The sequence below is a fragment of the Vanessa cardui genome, chromosome 19, assembly GCF_905220365.1.
Source record: "Vanessa cardui chromosome 19, ilVanCard2.1, whole genome shotgun sequence".
Lineage (NCBI taxonomy): Eukaryota > Metazoa > Arthropoda > Insecta > Lepidoptera > Nymphalidae > Vanessa > Vanessa cardui.
In genome coordinates, this window is record NC_061141.1 from 4,599,057 (window position 1) to 4,619,129 (window position 20,073).

Below are 20,073 nucleotides of genomic sequence, written 5' to 3' on the forward strand. Positions count from 1 at the left end.
ACTAAGTATGTAAATGCGAGTGTTCGCTCATGAGCCCGTTTCGCTGTGTCCGCAGCTGTCGAGCGAGGATTCGTACTCGGAGGCGGGCAGCGCGCGCAGCTCCCGCTCGGCGTCGCCCGACCACCTCGTGGCCGCCGCGGAGCGCACACGGTTCGGATACACACACTTACATATATTTTTTTTTCGGATACACACACTCACATATATTATTAAGCTTTTGTGTGATATTGTATTCTAATGCCTGAATGACATTTAAAAACACATTGTCTTTAAGATATATTGATTACCGATTTTTATTTTATCAATTTCTTTCAAATTAGATTGAGTAACTTTTGTTCTAACATCTTTTAATAAAGATTTGGATATCGTATTCTAATGTCATTTAATTAAAAAAAAAACACATTATCTTTAAGATATATTGATTACCAATTTTTATTTTATCAATTCCTTCTAAATTAGATTGTCTAACCTTCTTTCTGATCTGTTGTGATAAAGAATTTCGAATGAGGTATGACTCCAATGATGTTCTAGTAAACAGATATGTTATTAACGCGCAAAAAGTGATGACTAGAAAACGTCCCAATTGGGACGTTTGACTTAAGTCGTTTTACGTAGTAATACGTTATAATACATCATAATTACGTTGTAATACGTTTTGCGTAATTAAAACATCAAGTTATCCCTTTTACTTATTTTTTTTTATCAAGCTATTATTTTACTTGTAACGAAATGTAAAATAAACGGTCCCCGTTTTTCTGTTGTTTAGTCTGGGTATAACATATCTGTTTATTAGAATATCATTGTATGAGACGTTATTTATGTAATTATTTATTACTATAAAAGTGAATTCCAAGTGATCGTCTCGTGTGCCCAGTGAGTAATAGGAGGTGTTGTCACAGGTCCTGCGAAGGCTCGCCGGCCCACAGCGAGCGCTCGCGGGAGGGCGGCGCCCCCGCCGGCGCCGAGCCCGCCGCTTGAGCCCCCTGTCCCACCACCCCGCCCTGAGCGAGTGACCCCGCAGTGATGTGTTCATTAAAGAAATCACCACTCAAATACTCAAAAAGTAAAAAAAAAAAATGACTTCCAGTGATTGTATCGGTGGATGACGAGTGATATTTTTTTTTATTATAATGGACTATTTAGTTGTATGATCTAGCTTAGATAGGAAACACAGCGACTCCGCCTAGTCAACTTGTGTCCTTTGTAACCGTTACGCTCGTGCGCTTTCCTATCGACACATTTAATGTACAAGTGTTGCTATAGACAAAAAAAAATAATCCCTCTGTGTGTTGCCATATTCGATTCCTGCTAGAATACATATCGTACGATCATTTTGTTATGAGATTACGTATTTGAAAATAAATATCGCTATGAAATCTCAAAATACTTACGACTATGTTAGATGAAAATATATATCGTACCTCGAAGCGCACGAGCGTAATAAAACTAACTGTACTTAAAGAAGTATAATTAAATATTTAAGCCAAAATAATTATAAATTTAAGGAGACTTCTTTTCGTGCAGTTTGTGTATTAGTTGTGCAGTTATACGAGCCCTCGAAATTGTACTTAACATATTTGGATGATCTCATAATTGTATCCTTAATTTTGTTTTTTTTCAAAATCACTTTGAATGTTTGTAACGTCGGTTGTGGCCCTCCTCTGATCCGTTGTCGTAAGCGTCCGTCCAAGTTCGTAACTAACTTTCTTTAGACGTCGATCCATATGAGTTTGGTGTTTTTCCCCTCGATGTGATAACTTAGGATTTGATAATCAATATTTAACGTCGCTAGACACTGTTTTCTCTAGGGCTTAATCGACCATTTCAGTTGCTAGGAACAGCGGTAGGACTGTACTTTATAATAATTTCGTGGCTCTAAGTGGTAGTTTATTAAATCTAGTCTGAAATGAACTACGAATTATATCGCTTTTGAGACCTGTGTACCTAAACGTGCCTAAATTTTCGGTTCTATTTACAATTATTAACCAAAGTCACAACTGTTATCTAAAAGCGATGTCTTTCGTTCGAACATTATATTTAAGAATAAGCTAAGCGAGCATTTAAGTTATGAATTACGATACCTTCTAAGGTACTTATTATAATAAAATCCGCTGGATTTAATATTAACAAGGAGACTGGTATGTACTTTATGTAACTACAGATATCGCGTAAAAAAATATATTTACATTCCTTTCTTAAAATGTTCTAAAATCGTACTCCCGAGTGTGTACAACATGTGTTGAAATAAAAACCAATACAGTATTGATAATTGCGTTTTATTGTAAGACAACTGCGACTACACTACGGCTTTCATCACCGCCCATAAGTATCATATACTTGATTAATACATTCTCAGGGACCAAAGAGCTCCGTCCACAAGGGAGTAAGCGGCAAGTCCAATTAAACAACTTAATTCTTTTCAAACATAAATCTAAACATTTACTAAAATCCCCTTCAACATTATTATTATAAGAAATTCACTATTATCACAATAAAGGACTACAATCAATATTACAAGTGCAAAGATTTACATTTCAAATATTTTACCTCAAAAAGTATTTCGATACGACTTAAGCCTAACCCTTAGATTTAGATAAATTAAAGTATACGAGACCGTAAATTATTTACAAGGAATAAGAGTTTCCGATTTATTTGTCATTTATGAATCGCTCAGACGACTTCCGCGCCCCCCGGGCCCCCCGCACCCCCCGCGCCCCCCGCACCCCCCCGCAGCTCGCCGAGGAAGAAATCGTCGAAGTTAAACTCCGATCATTTCTCCCAGAGACCGCTTTCCTTCATCTTCGCTTGGAAGTATTTCTCTAAGGTGTTTGCGCATCTGTAAAATATAGTTGATTTTTTAATACGTATGTATCATAAAGAGTCGAGATGGCCCAGTGGTTAGAACGCGTGCATCTTAACCGATGATTACGGGTTCAAACCCAGGCAAGCACCGCTGATTCATGTGCTTAATTTGTCTTTATAATTCATCTCGTGCTCAGCGGTGAAGGAAAACTAAGTGAGGAAACCTGCATGTGACAAATTTCAAAGAAATTCTGCCACATGTGTATTCCACCAACCCGCATTGGATCAGCGTGGTGGAATATGTTCCAAACCTTCTCCTCAAAGGGAGAGGAGGCCTTTAGCCCAGCAGTGGGAATTTACAGGCTGTTGTTGTTGTTGTTGTTGTATGTATCATAAATCTTGCTATACAGCAAGATTTTCATATGTGTAATGGTGTCATAATCAAAAATAAACTGCAATTTGCAGTTCCGTTATTGTGCAAACGACTAATATTGTCGGTAGGCGGTAAATAGCTTGAGCTTAATTTGAATAATACGATCATAAACTTATGAAATCGTCCCTCTGAATACATAATAACTTATCTGCGATTTATTACGTTAAATATGGCACACAAAACAGATTGTCACAGTTGACAGATAATATATTGTTGAACGATAATCAAGTGACGTCACAGAAGATGCCTGACAGGCGGGCAGGCGACGGCCATATTATTTTAGAGTGGATAAAAGATTGATTTGTAAGTTTCATATTTTATGTGTTGCTTAATGTTCTTGTTATTTTTCTTAAATATGATTATAAATATGCTTGTGAATAGTATTTTTGCGAATAGTAGATTATAATATGTATACAATATTCAAGAGCTATGTTATTTAGTAAAAGTAGCTCTGCTGTAGCTTTCACTAGTAAACCACGAATTTGGCGAAATTTGGTATATATCAAACTTGAACACAAAGAAATTACATAGGCTACTTTTTTGCCTAACACATGACAACCAATCCCAAAAACGCTAGAACATAAAATAGGAAAAAATGGCCAATCTGTTTAACAAAAACATGATATCAAACAGAATATAAAGAGGTCCCTAGTCTAGTTAGCAAAAACATTATATATATATATAAAGAGGTCCCTATGGGTACCGGTAGTAGTCGGTGTCGGGCGAGTTGTAGAGGCGGCAGTTGGAGAAGATCCGCGCCATGTCGGCCGCGAACAGTCGCCGCGACGCGTAGTAGCGCGCCTTCAGCCGCTCGCCCACCGTGCGCAGGTCTGGAACGAGCATTAGGGGTCAAGTCAAGTCATATGTTATTAACAATGATGTTCTAGTCAACAGATATGTCATAAATGCGCAAAAAGTGAAGACTAGAAAACGTCCTAATTGGGACGTTTGCCTTTAGTCGTTTTCATCATAATTATGCCATACGTTATAATAACATCATAATTAAACGTTTTGCGTAATTAAAACATCTAGTTATCCCTTTTACTTATTGTTTTTATCAAGCTATCCTTTTTACTTTTAACGAAATGTAAAAATAAACTAAAATAAACGGTCCCCGGCGCAGCACACTTTTTTCTGTTGTTTAGTATGGGTATAACATGTCTGTTTATTAGAATATAATTGGTTATTAATCAATATGGGTGGAGGAAACTTAGCTTTTTAATAAAGTATCGTTACACTACTTATATAATTACTCTTGCATATCTATCTCGCTTATTTCAAAGATAGTTTACATGGCAATTCATGGAGTCATAACCCGGGTAGGATCTTATGCATGTAATTTTGTGATACACAGGCTCACTCATACTTCAAACCTCAACAAATTCTTGGTCATGCAAGGTATTACTTTATGGCAGTAGAAACTTTTATGAAACGGTGGTACGATAATAGACCAGAAGAATAATTAACTAGGTATTTAGAAGAAGAATTGGGTATCGAAACCGATAATACATGATATGAATAAAATGAATATCTTCTTGGTTATGGTCGAGATGGCCCAGTGGTAAGAATGTGCGCATCTTAACCGATGATTGCGGGTTCAAACCCAGGCAAGCACCGCTGATTCATGTGCTTAATTTGTCTTTATAATTCATCTCGTGCTCAGCGGTGAAGGAAAACATCGCGAGGAAACCTGCATGTGACAAATTTCATAGAAATTCTACCACATGTGTATTCCACCAACCCGCATTGGAATAGCGTGGTGGAATATGTTCCAAACCTTCTCCTCAAAGGGTGGCCTTTAGTGGGAATTTACAGGCTGTTGTTGTTGTTGTTGAATATTTTCTTATTTAAATTAATAATTTATTTTTTATAAACATCAGTCAGTATTCATTGATGCAATACTTACCCATTGGATATTTGATGTGATCATAGTAGTCCGGTACTTCAGTTTTGTCTACAGGTTTTAAAAATGGCCAGGCCGCTGCGTGATTTTTGACCTGAAATAAAATAATGTAAATTAAAAAATATGCATTAAAAAAAATCATTTAAAAACGGTGTAGTGTGCGTGTGTATATGTACGTTAGTGCATGTGTGCGTGCGAATATGTACGTTAGTGTGTGTGCGTGCGTATATGTACATTAGTGCATGTGTGCGTGCGTATATGTACGTTAGTGCGTGTGCGTGCGTATATGTACGTTAGTGCGTGTGTGCGTGCGTATATGTACGTTAGTGCATGTGTGCCTACGTATATGTACGTTAGTGCATGTATGCGTGAATATATGTACGTTAGTGCATGTGTGCGTGCGTATATGTACGTTAGTGCGTGTGTGCGTGCGTATATGTACGTTAGTGCATGTGTGCCTGCGTATATGTACGTTAGTGCATGTATGCGTGCATATATGTACGTTAGTGCATGTGTGCGTGCGTATATTTACGTTAGTGCGTGTGTGCGTGCGTATATGTACGTTAGTGCATGTGTGCCTGCGTATATGTACGTTAGTGCATGTATGCGTGCATATATGTACGTTAGTGCATGTGTGCGTGCGTATATGTACGTTAGTGCGTGTGTGCGTGCGTATATGTACGTTAGTGCATGTGTGCCTGCGTATATGTACGTTAGTGCATGTATGCGTGCATATATGTACGTTAGTGTGTGTGTGTGTGTGTGTGTGTGTGTGTGTGTGTGTGTGCGTGTTACCGCGTGCAGCACGGCGCGCAGGGCGGCGGGGTCGGCGTCGGCGTCGGCGGGCGGGCGCGCGGGCCGCACGTCGCGCCAGCCCGCCTCGCGCACGCCGGGGATGCACTCCACCGGGATGCTGCGCACCTAAGAGCGGAAACACTATCATTCAATTTGGATCGAATTAACACTGTATTTATGTAAGTAACGTTGCAGGTAATATTAAAATGTAAGAAAAAAATATAGAACATAATAAAGCGAAATTACCCCCTCTTTAAAACAATTCAATCCCGGATGTATTTTCCGCACTTCTTTTTGTCGCATATCGATCAATTTCTTCACTATCTGTGAAAGGAAAGAATATTTTTAAGCCACATATTAAAAAAGGCATATTGTACTGCAGTACACATCTCGTGTGATTGTAATATCTCTGTCTCGTTGATTTAGTGGTAGATTATAAAGCTGTAATCGCTGTGGTCATAGATTCAAACTCATCTGATTATGACAGCGAGGGAATTAAGTACATTCGCAATTACGCTTATGTTAGTACGTATATTGGCGCAATTTAAAAAACGTTGTGAAATTGTCTAGTTTCCCTTGAGAAATACCACTGTTAAGCGGATGGATATCAGACTCTATACAATCGGTAATATATCTATTTTTTTTTATGTTATAGGTTGGCGGACGAGCGTATGGGCCACCTGATGGTAAGTGGTCACCATCACCCATAGACAATGACGCTCTAAGAAATATCAACTATTCTTTACATCGTCACTGGCCACCAACCATGGGAACTAAGATGTTATGTCCCTTGTGCCTGTAGTTACACTGGCTCACTCACCCTTCAAACTGGAACACAACAATACTGAGTACTGTTGTTTGGCGGTAGAATAACTGATGAGTGGGTGGTACCTACGCAGACGGGTTGCACAAAGCCCTACCACCAAGAAAATGTAAATCTATATTCATATTCTAAATATGAAAATAAACTGCCTGTGTTGCTCTTTCACGACCAAACCGCTGAACCGAATTTGATGAAATTTGGTATGAAACAAACATGAACTCCAATAACGGACATAGGCTATTTTTTTGCCAGACTCATGGTAATGAACACCCTAAAACACGAGTGAAGCCGCACGCGGCTACTGGTACTATATATATATCTTTACGTATAGTATGACACAACTTAGATGTAGCATCGGCAAAATTCGTAAAACCGATCACATCCGAATTGAGTACGCTACCCCAAATTATCAAAATTTATTTCTCATGCGAATATGATCTTTACACGAACGTAATAAGTTGTAATGTCATATGACCTAATATATTCGTCAACTTGACGCGTCGATTTACAAGCCCTCGCTTTTTCGGGTTGAACTGACACGAGAATCTATAGCGAGAATATACATCTAATTTGTGTCGTACTATATATATAGCATGATTGTGTCATGCTATATATATATAGTATATATATATATATATATTAGATGTATTATGTACTATATGTATATGTACAAATTATATGTAGCATCGGAAAATGCAATGGAATGAAAATAAAGCCGATTACTGCTGATTTACACGACCAATAGAAATAGCTCCCTATCGCGCCATTCGACGCTATTCGTCGCTATAGAATCACGCGTCAGAGAAAGCAAGTGCATGTAAATCGAAGCGTCAAATTGACAAATACATCAGGTCATATGATAATACAAGTTATTACGTTTGTGCAAAGATCATATTCGCATGAGAAATAAATATTGATAATTTGGTATAGCGTACTCAATTCGGATGTGATCGGTTTTACGAATTTTGCCGATGCGACATCTAAGTTGTGTCGTACTATACTCAATTCGGATGTGATCGGTTTTACGAATTTTGCCGATGCGACATCTAATTTGTGTCGTACTATACTCAATTCGGATGCGATCGGTTTTACGAATTTTGCCGATGTTGCATCTAAGTTGTGTCGCAGTGTACCTCCTTCTGCCTGCGGATGACGGCCGTGAAGTGCGTGTACACGATGCGCGGGTTGAGCTCGCAGTGCATGAGCGTGGCGCCCTCGTAGTCCTTGATGTAGCCCGAGAACATGGCGCGCGGCAGCTTGATGTCCTTGCTGAAGCCCTGCTTCTTGAAGTAGCCTGCGAAAGCGAACCAAACCATAAACCTTATAACACGTTAGAGCTGAGACGGCCCAGTGGTTAGAACGCGTGCATCTTAACCGATGATTGCGGGTTCAAGCCCAGGCAAGCACCGCTATATATATGTGCTTAATTGTGTTTATAATTCATCTCGTGCTCGGCGGTGAAGGAAAACATCGTGAGGAAACCTGCATGTGTCTAATTTCATCGAAATTCTGCCACATGTGCATTCCACCAACCCGCATTGGAACAGCGTGGTGGAATATGTTCCAAACCCTCTCCTTAATGGAAGAGGAGGCCTTATCTCAGCAGTGGGAAATTTACAGGCTGTTACTTTACTTTACTTTATATCATGTTAGAAGTAGCCATTTGGTAGCCGTTTTCCTATTGGTTAGGGGTAACTCAGTATTCATCTTTTACTCTATGGAATAATTAACGTCACATTTTTATGGTCGTCGCTTTGCTAGTGTTTTTGTAATGAGTCTCTTCCGATGACTTCTTTAAAATAGAAATTGTGTAGACATTACTAACACTATTACTAACATTATTACTAAACTCACTAAAAAAATCCGATCGAAGCCTCATTATGGCAGAAATAGAGAAATTTCCAATGTCTTTGGTGTACAATTGCAGAACGACAGAAATTAAGCACGTGTAGGGTCTATGCAGATATCTCTTTTAAGAGGAATAACGTGTAAAGTGAATCAATAGTCGTAATATACATTCAATGTTACCAAAAGGTTTGGCTAGTAATAATTCTGTCGGGATTACCGGCAAAGTAACAAGCAAATAAACCTTTTTTTTAAAGATAAAGAAAATTGTTAAAATTAATGTTAGAAACATTCGTTGTCTTTGCGAATTTCACACATAGTATGAACCGTATTTTAATTTAAGTATAGGAAAAAAAAACTATATAATTTAAATCGTTAATTTTTTTTTATTGTTATTCTTTTTTTTTTCTGTGTGTGAAATTCCTAGGACGACAGCAAATGCTGAGTGATTTTCCTTTTTGTGGCATCGTACTGCTGTGTAGGCAGCATTTTGTTTTTATTTATTTATGCCTCTTTTTAAAATCTTTCTTAGATATTATTTAATTGTATTGTTATTTTAAGTTTTTGTTTTTTTTTGTTGTTGTTTTGCTTATGTCACTGATGTCTCAAAACGATGCTTACAAATAAAAAAATCTTTCTTTCTTTCTTTCAAACAACTGACGTTTGAAAACAAAAAACATTTACCAATAGCAAATTCATCAGCGAACGTTAGGAAATGCAGGATGTTGTTCCTGATGTGGTAATCCTTGAGGTGGTTCATCAGATGGGTTCCGTAGCCTTTCACTTGCTCGTTCGACGTCACCGCACAGAATACTATTTCACTGAAACCCTGGAGAAAAAATATTCAAAATCAGAATGTTATATTATTATATCGAATCAAGTCCAAGGCGTTTACAGTACACATATATATATATAAGTATGCGTATGCCATATTCACACACATAATCTACTATCAGTTACGGCTTGTGATCGTTGAATCGCCAGCCAATAGCAACGACAGTACTGAGTAAAATTAAATATTTCTCATATATTATACATAGATAATAGGGAATTTTTAATTTTAAATAAAAAAAAACTTAAGTGTCTACAGCATAAATAATAATCTCTTTAAGTTACATTCGCAGTTTATTCACTAACTCCAAAGGTAACAAGGAATATTTCTATTGCAAAGTAGTTCAAAATTTAGTGTTATATATATTTAGAATATTTGTATTAAATTTAAAATAAACTTACTTGTGAATGGAAAGTTCTAAAACAAATACCACCGATTGGCCTTCCTTCTTTAATGAGGGCCAGAGTTTTGTGTTTCCTGAAAAAAATATTAACATTATAAACTCATTTTAGTGCATTAGTAACCTTCAGAATATATCTTTTTTTGAACTGAGATGAGTCAAATTAATCATTCTTCATCGAAGCAGATCGAATACTCAATTTGAATTGTTAATTTTTATATTATTAATTTACTTTATATGGTTCCAAGTTTTGTAACGATTTTTTTGTTGTTGTATTAACAACTCAATAATTTTTTTCTTGTTTTAAGTATTGTCTATACAGCCCATGATCTGTAATCAATTTTGAAAACATTTAAATAAGTTTAGTACTTACGGATCAAATACTAATTGCGATATGTATTCCTTGGTCATTTCTGGTAGTTGGTGTGAGAATACGTTATGGAGACCTGGAAATAAAAGTACATTATTTTAGACAAGTAAACAGATACTCTAAAAATAAAATAGCCTACTAAAAAGTTGTTTCATTTTTATTCTAGTTCATGAAATCTTGAATAACAGCCGAGCATTATTTCAAAAGTTGCTAATTTCGCTCTTTGTGCATCGGAAAGCCTAACAGCTTTAGATGCTGATCCGCTCTACCAGGTTGTGACGAAGTTACAAGAATTAAACACAAGGTGAAGTAAGCACGAACTTAAGGGTGCTTTTTGTGAGTGTTCTGACTCTTCGATTATTATATTTATAGTAGTAGTAGTAAAAAGAGCAAGCTTACACATTAAATGAATAAATACAATACGAATAAAATAATCTATAAAATTTTTTTTTTCTGTCTTTACCCTTATTAAGTCTCACTGACACAGTGATACGTAAGCACTCTTTCTCTTACACTTACTCAATGAGTGAATAAATCTATAGAGACGGTGTAACTCTATTTTAATATCGAAAACCTCACGTATTTAATAAGTTACGAGCATATAAATAAGAGTAATATATACGTACCAATTAACCAAAGCATGGTCTGTTTATTAACCGGTCCCGTCAAAGAGTTACCGATTACGTGAAACTCAATGAGCTTTCGCTGTTCTTCCAATTTGGCAGCTTCATCTCTTGGCGCCTGCATTTGGAATAAGGCCTGTAAAATTATTACGAGCACGTGAATAACAACGGAACGTCCTGCTTAAAAAATATATATATTTTGTTTTTTTTTTTTTTTTTTTAAATTAAAAGTTCATTGTAGTCATCAAACTTCTTCCTATACCATTCATACACACACACACACACAAATTTTCGTTACATGAAAAATACATTCGGGAACTTGGGAATACGATGTGTTATATATATCATACTAAAATTTAAAAATATTTCGATGAAAAGTAATAAAAACAACTAATTAACAAAAGATTATGCTTTTTACCTAAAAATGTATTTAATTAAATGACAGTTCTAAGGAGCTATAGTAAAAATCTTTGTCTCCCTTACCTAATATTGCTGGTCTGTGTTGTATTAGAGGGCAATCTCTGTTGAGATTATAGCGGAGATAAAATTTGACCAACATCGATAAGATAACTACATATTATAAACGAATGTTTAGGAACTACACATTCAGATGACTGATCGTATTTGATAGGGATTAATAAGCTACTGTGTATTTTTGTATGCACGTATAAAGTAAAGTAAAGTAACAGCCTGTAAATTTCCCACTGCTGAGATAAGGCCTCCTCTTCCATTAAGGAGAGGGCTTGGAACATATTTCACCACGCTGTTCCAATGCGGTTCCAATGGGTGTACGTATAATGATTGTTATTATACTCTATTCCAATCATACCTAGAAAAAAGCCTAACAGTATTTGCAGTGGCGGATTTACAAGTTTGCCGCTAGTGGGCTATTCAATTTTTGCCGCCCCAACTGACTTTTGAAAATCAATACGTTAGTTATTATACTATATTATGTATTATACTATATTATGTATTATATTATATTAACTTTGTTTATTCTGAAATTGAAAGATATGATTTTTGTTCTATCGTCTTCATTACATTTTTCCCATTATTAGTGTGACTGTGAACTCGATAATATTTGATGATAAGGCCACTTTGCCTAACACATGACAATGAACACCCGAGCGACACGAGCGTCACCGCAGGCGTCTACTAGTCTACGGTATTTACTATAGTCTTGTTTATTAAAAAAACTGGAATTTTGTATGTCGACCAAATTGGTACCAGAATTTTGGAAGTAAAATAAAAGTAGAAATATGTGGTTAAGTGCCATAGAGTTGTATATAAATATATATTTATCACGAACTCTTGGAAGCGAACAATATAACTGAATTCGCACACTAATAACGTCGGGTCCGCACGTGTGGTGCGCGACCTAGGCTGCACGGCGGCGCGTGTCGCAGTACTCACGTCGGGTCCGCACGTGTGGTGCGCGACCTAGGCTGCACGGCGGCGCGTGTCGCAGTACTCACGTCGGGTCCGCACGTGTGGTGCGCGACCTAGGCTGCACGGCGGCGCGTGTCGCAGTACTCACGTCGGGTCCGCACGTGTGGTGCGCGACCTAGGCTGCACGGCGGCGCGTGTCGCAGTACTCACGTCGGGTCCGCACGTGTGGTGCGCGACCTAGGCTGCACGCTGGCGCGTGTCGCAGTGCTCACGTCGGGTCCGCACGTGTGGTGCGCGACCTAGGCTGCACGGCGGCGCGTGTCGCAGTACTTACGTCGGGTCCGCACGTGTGGTGCGCGACCTAGGCTGCACGCTGGCGCGTGTCGCAGTGCTCACGTCGGGTCCGCACGTGTGGTGCGCGACCTAGGCTGCACGGCGGCGCGTGTCGCAGTACTCACGTCGGGTCCGCACGTGTGGTGCGCGACCTAGGCTGCACGCTGGCGCGTGTCGCAGTGCTCACGTCGGGTCCGCACGTGTGGTGCGCGACCTAGGCTGCACGGCGGCGCGTGTCGCAGTACTCACGTCGGGTCCGCACGTGTGGTGCGCGACCTAGGCTGCACGGCGGCGCGTGTCGCAGTACTCACGTCGGGTCCGCACGTGTGGTGCGCGACCTAGGCTGCACGGCGGCGCGTGTCGCAGTACTCACGTCGGGTCCGCACGTGTGGTGCGCGACCTAGGCTGCACGGCGGCGCGTGTCGCAGTACTCACGTCGGGTCCGCACGTGTGGTGCGCGACCTAGGCTGCACGCTGGCGCGTGTCGCAGTGCTCACGTCGGGTCCGCACGTGTGGTGCGCGACCTAGGCTGCACGGCGGCGCGTGTCGCAGTACTCACGTCGGGTCCGCACGTGTGGTGCGCGACCTAGGCTGCACGGCGGCGCGTGTCGCAGTACTCACGTCGGGTCCGCACGTGTGGTGCGCGACCTAGGCTGCACGGCGGCGCGTGTCGCAGTACTCACGTCGGGTCCGCACGTGTGGTGCGCGACCTAGGCTGCACGGCGGCGCGTGTCGCAGTACTCACGTCGGGTCCGCACGTGTGGTGCGCGACCTAGGCTGCACGGCGGCGCGTGTCGCAGTACTCACGTCGGGTCCGCACGTGTGGTGCGCGACCTAGGCTGCACGCCGGCGCGTGTCGCAGTACTCACGTCGGGTCCGCACGTGTGGTGCGCGACCTAGGCTGCACGGCGGCGCGTGTCGCAGTACTCACGTCGGGTCCGCACGTGTGGTGCGCGACCTAGGCTGCACGCTGGCGCGTGTCGCAGTGCTCACGTCGGGTCCGCACGTGTGGTGCGCGACCTAGGCTGCACGGCGGCGCGTGTCGCAGTACTTACGTCGGGTCCGCACGTGTGGTGCGCGACCTAGGCTGCACGCTGGCGCGTGTCGCAGTGCTCACGTCGGGTCCGCACGTGTGGTGCGCGACCTAGGCTGCACGGCGGCGCGTGTCGCAGTACTCACGTCGGGTCCGCACGTGTGGTGCGCGACCTAGGCTGCACGCTGGCGCGTGTCGCAGTGCTCACGTCGGGTCCGCACGTGTGGTGCGCGACCTAGGCTGCACGGCGGCGCGTGTCGCAGTACTCACGTCGGGTCCGCACGTGTGGTGCGCGACCTAGGCTGCACGGCGGCGCGTGTCGCAGTACTCACGTCGGGTCCGCACGTGTGGTGCGCGACCTAGGCTGCACGGCGGCGCGTGTCGCAGTACTCACGTCGGGTCCGCACGTGTGGTGCGCGACCTAGGCTGCACGGCGGCGCGTGTCGCAGTACTCACGTCGGGTCCGCACGTGTGGTGCGCGACCTAGGCTGCACGCTGGCGCGTGTCGCAGTACTCACGTCGGGTCCGCACATGTAGTTGGGGTCGGAGATGGTGGCGACGATGTCGGCGACGGTTCGCTCGCTGACGTCATCGGCTCCGTCGTCGAGCCTCCTCCGCTTGCCGCCCTGGTCGCCACTGCGCTCGTTCGCCCGCTTCAGACCCTCCTGCTTTATCGACCCTGAGAACGATTAATTAAACGATTATGTTATTTTGATGCAGTCGTCATTTTTAACCTACACGTGATTCTAGAATACGTTCAATTCGTGCCCAATGCGACATAGATTTATGTCAAACGTACCCGATGAAAGCGAGACAGTAGTGAAACCATCCTTACTATCTCCGGACGCCGTGACTCGCTCGAACTCACCGGCGCGTCTTCCCGCTGCACAAAACACCAAACATTTATAATATGAACACATATAAATCACCTTTTAACATTTTTTTTAGATTATCTAAGTATCGAAATTATTTATTTAAATAGTCGCATTTTACTTACTCGTTTTATTATCTATAATGGCTTGTAAGTGTACAGGTGGCATTTGCTTGAAGTCGGGATCCCAAATGGGCGAGTTCGCGCTGAATATTTCCTCTTCCAGGAGACCCAAGAAACGTGGAAAGTGGTTTAAAACTAATACCTAAAAACAAATTAAATTATCAATTCTTATGGAAAATATTTCAATCTTGCTTTCTTTTTTAAGGACAACGCAGTGGTTTATGCAACTATATGCTTTGATTACGGATATACAAATTACTCATTATGTATCAGAGCTATATTCTACTAATTCCAGGTTAGGATTAAAATTGTTTTTACAATCTAACGGGGTATGAAAATTACTATGATAGTTTTCACATTTTTAAACTATCATAGTAGTTTTTGGTCCTTCGAGCCGGAGTTTTATTTTATGGACGTAATATAATCAATCTATGCATCTCACTTACTCTCTTCTCCGGCGGCATTCTGTCTCTTTCGGAGTGACATTTATCCATCAACTGTCGACAGACCGACTTGAAGACAGCTCGCAGTAAAGTCCTTCCGAATACTATAGACGTCTCGTAATGCGGAAGAGAGTCGCAGAATGCTGGCACGTGGCAGAATACTAACCATCTGTTAAATGAAAACATTCATTTAATGTTCAACATACACATGATCTAACCACTGGCAAACCTAGGCAAGCACCACTGAATACCCGTGTGCTTAATTTGTCTTTATATTTCATCTCGTGCTCAGCGGTGAAAGAAAACAACGTGAGTAAACCTGCATGTGTCAAATTTCATAGAAATTCTGCCACATGTGTCACCAACCCGGATTGGAACACCGTGGTGGAATATTTTTCAAACGTTCTTCGCAAAAGGAAGGCCTTAGCCCAGCAGTGGAAAATTTACAGGGTTTTGTTGTTGTTGCATAAACATGATAATATCAAAGCAACACCTTACATTTATTGGCTTGTAATTTGGCCGTTTTATACAAGAGTAAAACTTGTATTAACTTTGATTATATTATTAAAAAAGACCAATATGAGCATAGCAATAAATAAATGTAATGTTACCTTGTATAATTAATTTGGTATGCTGATATGTCCTCGGGGTTTGAAACTTGCTGTGAAAATATAGATGAATTTAATAAACTTTGTTTTTCTACATTATATTATATTTAAATGACAATATATATTAATAGCCATATTAATTTCAGTTTTCCCTGTAAATCAAAATTAAAGCGAGGTCATTAGTCACCAATATAACTTGACAAGCATTAAATATAAAGCAATTAAACGGCCTGTTAAAACAGATTAACATAAGCATTTTTAACCACACTGTTACAAAATTGAATACTCATGGCTGAATTTTATCCAACCCATATGGGTTTTAAGATCATTTCTGTTACCACTAATATAAGTCATAAATACAAATAAAGGGGCTCGAGCGGATTGTGTTCATATAATTTAATAATAAAATATTTATTTTACCAGTTTCCTAACACTTGGTGTTTCAAAATTCCAGTGATTGAAACAATGCAGAAACATCTTGGCTAGGTCGTACATGGTCTGCCATTCCCTCTGGGGTAGAGTGTTAAACTTGTATAGGACAAAGTTTGTGATAGCCTTCGCAATGGAGGGCCTTTCGAAGGGAGGCTGACCGAGGGGTCCTTCAATGCGAGGCTGGCTTCGAGAGAGAATGCATTTACGCAGCAGCTGTGAAGTAATAATAATAAATTAAAACTCTAGTACTGAATATAAAGTTTTCATATTAGTATGGAATAGACATATACATTCATTACTGAACATGTGCCTTACATATGCTTAGCAAAGTAATAACAATGTAATTATAAAATAAAGTAAATTTTACTTGCATCTATACAACAGATTATATGATTCAGTCAGTCATGACATAAATATAAATTTTAAAATATCTTGTGATATTTTAATGTTGTAAATATAAAATCTCTGTAGTCTGGTACTAATTACTTGTTTTATGTATTATGTTGGTATTAGTAAGTGGTAAGCTTACGCATTTTTAACTCAAGTCAATTCATATTTTTAATTAATTAGGCAAATGGTAAAATTAGTACATTTTAATCTAAAATGTACTTTGGTCCTTATAGTTCTAGGACACACAAACACTTTTTTACAATTTTATGGAGAATAGAAATATTTGTTCACTCACTTTAAACAGATAATAATAAACTCGCTTTGTATCATGGTCATCCTCTCTGTGCATGGACATGAATATATTCTCTACATCGACCACTGCCCCGAGAAGTCGATTTACCTCCGCAGCTGAGAGTGCTTCTAACTGAGTTACATGTTTTTCTACAAAAGGACACAAATTATAATACTAATAGTAATCTATGAATAAGTGCGCATATGTGTGACTAGGGTCTGTTCTGAATACTGTAATGCACAGTAATTATTAAGTATATAAGTAGAGATAAATTGAAAACTAATTTTGATAATAATTTGTTCCACATTATATACAATATTACAATATTAGTTACCAAATTGATTTCAGCATTCGAACATATATATTTAATCTGTATGTTCTTGTAAAAAATGACCCATTTGAACTTAAGATAGTATGAGTATGAGCTCACCTAGAATATGGTTGCAGTTACGACAAAGATCAGTGAAACTGGCTATGGGTTGATTGTCTGTGCGGTTATTTGTTTTACTATTTTGCTGTGGTAATGGGGTTTTCCAGCCAGTGCAGTTACAATCTGGTGTCTGTAACCAAAATAAGAACACATGAATCGATAGGCTTAGACAGTTTTTATTAATTATTTAGCTTTTTGACTTTATTACATTCAGTTCTGGACTTGGTGTAGCTTGCTAAGTTGTTCCCGAACAAGCAAATTAATGTACATGATTTGCCTTGTTGTGCATAGAAGATAAAATGCACAATATATTTTGTTAATGTACATTTTACAAGCACATTTGAATTCACTAACATCACTGTTTTACTGAACTATATTAACTAAAGTTAACACCAGTTCAGAATGTAGATTCTACTGAGAAGAACCAGCAAGAATCTTAGTAGTTACATTTTTCCACCATTTAAAATACTAAGTTATGCTAAATACAATTATAAATGTTTGTATATCATTAAATACATTCTCATTGCAATAGCTGTTTCTAAATGTATTAATAATACAAATAATCAAGTTCTATAGTAAAATCAGCCTCTTTTTCCTTCTCGACAAGAGATCCTCTATTACACTTACCTTTAGAATATGGCTTGGTTTGTTAAATTTTACTGTAAAATCACCAGTCAAAGGGACCAATACCATACCAGGATACACTTTTATAGTGGAACAGGAACTAGGAAAATATTGTTTTTTTTTTTTTTTATATATACAATTTGCCTGTGTATAGGGCTTTATTGGCATTTACATTTTTTGGCATAAATTATATTCAATATGTACATTTTAATTATCATCAAACATATAGTAGGTATTCCAAAAGTAAACCCTATATAAAGTAAAGTTATTAATTTAAACTTATTTATTTCATGAAAGTTACTTTAAGCATTTACTAAAGGCACTAAAAAAAACTATGAATTAACTCACTTGACAGGATGAGTAAATTGCCAGCTTCAGCAGTTTCTTTGCATGCGGCCAGTTATACACTTGCTGTTTCCTCTGTTGGATGCGTTGAAGGTTTGATTGCCTGGAGGCTTGGCCCTCGCTACTTGCTGGAGTTGCTGCATTGCTTGATGATGCATCATCGGCATTTGCACTAGAGGTGGCTAAAATTGAGGATAATCTATTAATGGAATTCAGTATATTTTTACGACAATGTTACCAATTACAAAAATTGTTGTGGTTATTTTTATTGTAATATATATAACAATAAAAAGGGTTGTAATCCATTTGTATTTTTTCTTTAATTTATTAAATATATGCTTTTTCAGACTGCCAACAAAAGGTATGATTGTGTTTTGAAAAGTAAAAGACATAAAAGATTTACTCTTTTTAAGTTTTATATTAGTACAAGCAGTTACCAAAGAAAGGGGTTATTATCAACAAAATTTGATGCAATTGCTTTATATACACTAATATTACGATGAGCAGAACAGATTGAGCTGCACATAAAATTGTTTATTTTCTCATTGTAAAGAGTTCCAGTCAAAGATGTATACAAAATTAAAGAGGATTCTTGATTGCTACTTACTAAATTGTTATTATTTAACAAATAAGAAATAAATCATTAGAATTAAGTTTCATTTTGGCATCAAATGTAGATGAGCGACTTATGGTTTGCAATGAAATGAAATGAAAACAACCTGCCATAGGTTTCAAAATTGCTAAAATCTTTTGAATAAATGCTAGGTTTCACAGGTGATCCACTAGCATATTCAATCTCTGTCTATCAAATTAGGTAATTTAGTAACATCAAGCTCCAAATTTCAGGGATCGAGTAACAGTTTATATACTTTAAGCACAAGAAACAATAATATCCCACATATCACATTGCCTAACAATAACATGAATAAATTGGAGTTTAATACAATAACATAGATTCTATAAATCGATAACTACATTTTTAAATTGATTGAGAATTGTGCTGGAGTTTTATTTCTCTTAATTAGATAAATGGTAAAACCAATCATCATAATTACAAGTTGTATGATTTTACATGACATATCAAATTGATTCAGAGTTACTATCATATTAGGCTTTTAACTATTCAAATATTTGTTTATATTGCTGATATTGTACTGCTTAATATTTATTATTTATTTTCGAAATTTAAGAAGTTCTTATGTGAAAAAGAGAAGAAAAAAAATCAAACAAATAAATATGTCTATAATTTTGAAGCGAATGAGGTATTTAAACCAGAGTAAAACATACAAATTAGTTGTATGCGATATTTAAGGCAATATTTTTGAATGTATTGTGACTTTATTCTACTAACTTCAAAATAGTCTTTTCTGTAATCAAAACATCAATGGGGTGAATATTATAATAATGGTATAACCGATTAGATAAACATACAGTTTTAATTACGTATGTTTATTTACCTTCGTGTGTTTGAGACGAATCAGCGTCAGTTCGTGTCATGGCTATGTCAGCAATATCTTCTCCAAGTTGAGAAGACATAATACTAATATCATTAACTATTTAGATACTTTCATCTATATCTTAAATTAGAATAAATTTACGACACTAATCATTTTAGATATCTTTATTATACACAAAAAGTGCCAGAAATGCTAAAATGCATTCAGCAAATCGAGTAGACGCTAGCTTGACAATTTGTGACGTTTGTGATAATATGACATTTGATAGTACGTCAAAGTTTTTTTTAAAAAATACAGATTTTAAAAAGAGACTATGAAATAAGAACAAAAAATATATAAAACAATGTAAGCAAATAAGCATAAACAAGAATGGTTTTAAATAATTGTGAAAGTTACCAATTGCAATACCGAACTTATTTATCCCACACACAAAATTAGGAGCATGTCCGTTGGTATTGTTATTTTACATTAAATATT

At 38.5% G+C, this 20,073-nt stretch overlaps 2 protein-coding genes across 5 annotated transcripts in view; one reads left to right on the top strand and one right to left on the bottom strand.

The window, feature by feature from the left end:
- The window catches only part of LOC124538044 (protein goliath), a 93,183-nt gene extending 90,917 nt beyond the window's left edge, over positions 1-2,266 (top strand). For all 4 annotated transcript variants that reach the window (XM_047115053.1, XM_047115056.1, XM_047115054.1 and 1 more), the window contains 2 exons: positions 56-150; positions 900-2,266. In XM_047115053.1, coding sequence (XP_046971009.1) covers positions 56-150; positions 900-978 — 174 coding nt within the window. In that variant the 3' untranslated portion in view covers positions 979-2,266. The remainder of the gene's footprint in view (positions 1-55; positions 151-899) is intronic.
- Positions 2,267-2,717: 451 nt separating this feature from the next.
- LOC124538043 (histone acetyltransferase KAT2A) lies at positions 2,718-19,832 on the bottom strand. Its single transcript, XM_047115052.1, has 20 exons — positions 19,597-19,832; positions 18,143-18,321; positions 17,171-17,300; positions 16,744-16,889; positions 16,047-16,271; positions 15,630-15,679; positions 15,022-15,187; positions 14,579-14,717; positions 14,381-14,464; positions 14,100-14,260; positions 10,830-10,962; positions 10,207-10,279; positions 9,835-9,910; positions 9,286-9,430; positions 7,890-8,050; positions 6,180-6,257; positions 5,934-6,059; positions 5,142-5,232; positions 3,939-4,065; positions 2,718-2,836 (listed from the first exon to the last, which is right to left on the bottom strand). The coding sequence occupies exons 1-20, from the start codon at positions 19,673-19,675 to the stop codon at positions 2,770-2,772; spliced, it is 2,436 nt and encodes an 811-aa protein (XP_046971008.1). The 5' UTR covers positions 19,676-19,832; the 3' UTR covers positions 2,718-2,769.
- Between the last annotated feature and the right edge of the window lie 241 nt (positions 19,833-20,073).

Coding starts and splice junctions, on each gene's coding strand:
- LOC124538043 (XM_047115052.1), bottom strand. CDS start 19,675: ATGTCTTCTCAACTTGGAGAAGATATTGCTGACATAGCCATGACACGA. Junction 8,051..9,285: donor CGCTGATGAATTTGCTATTG/GTAAATGTTTTT, acceptor TCGCTTTCGCAG/GCTACTTCAAGAAGCAGGGC. Junction 4,066..5,141: donor TCACATCAAATATCCAATGG/GTAAGTATTGCA, acceptor TGCTCGTTCCAG/ACCTGCGCACGGTGGGCGAG.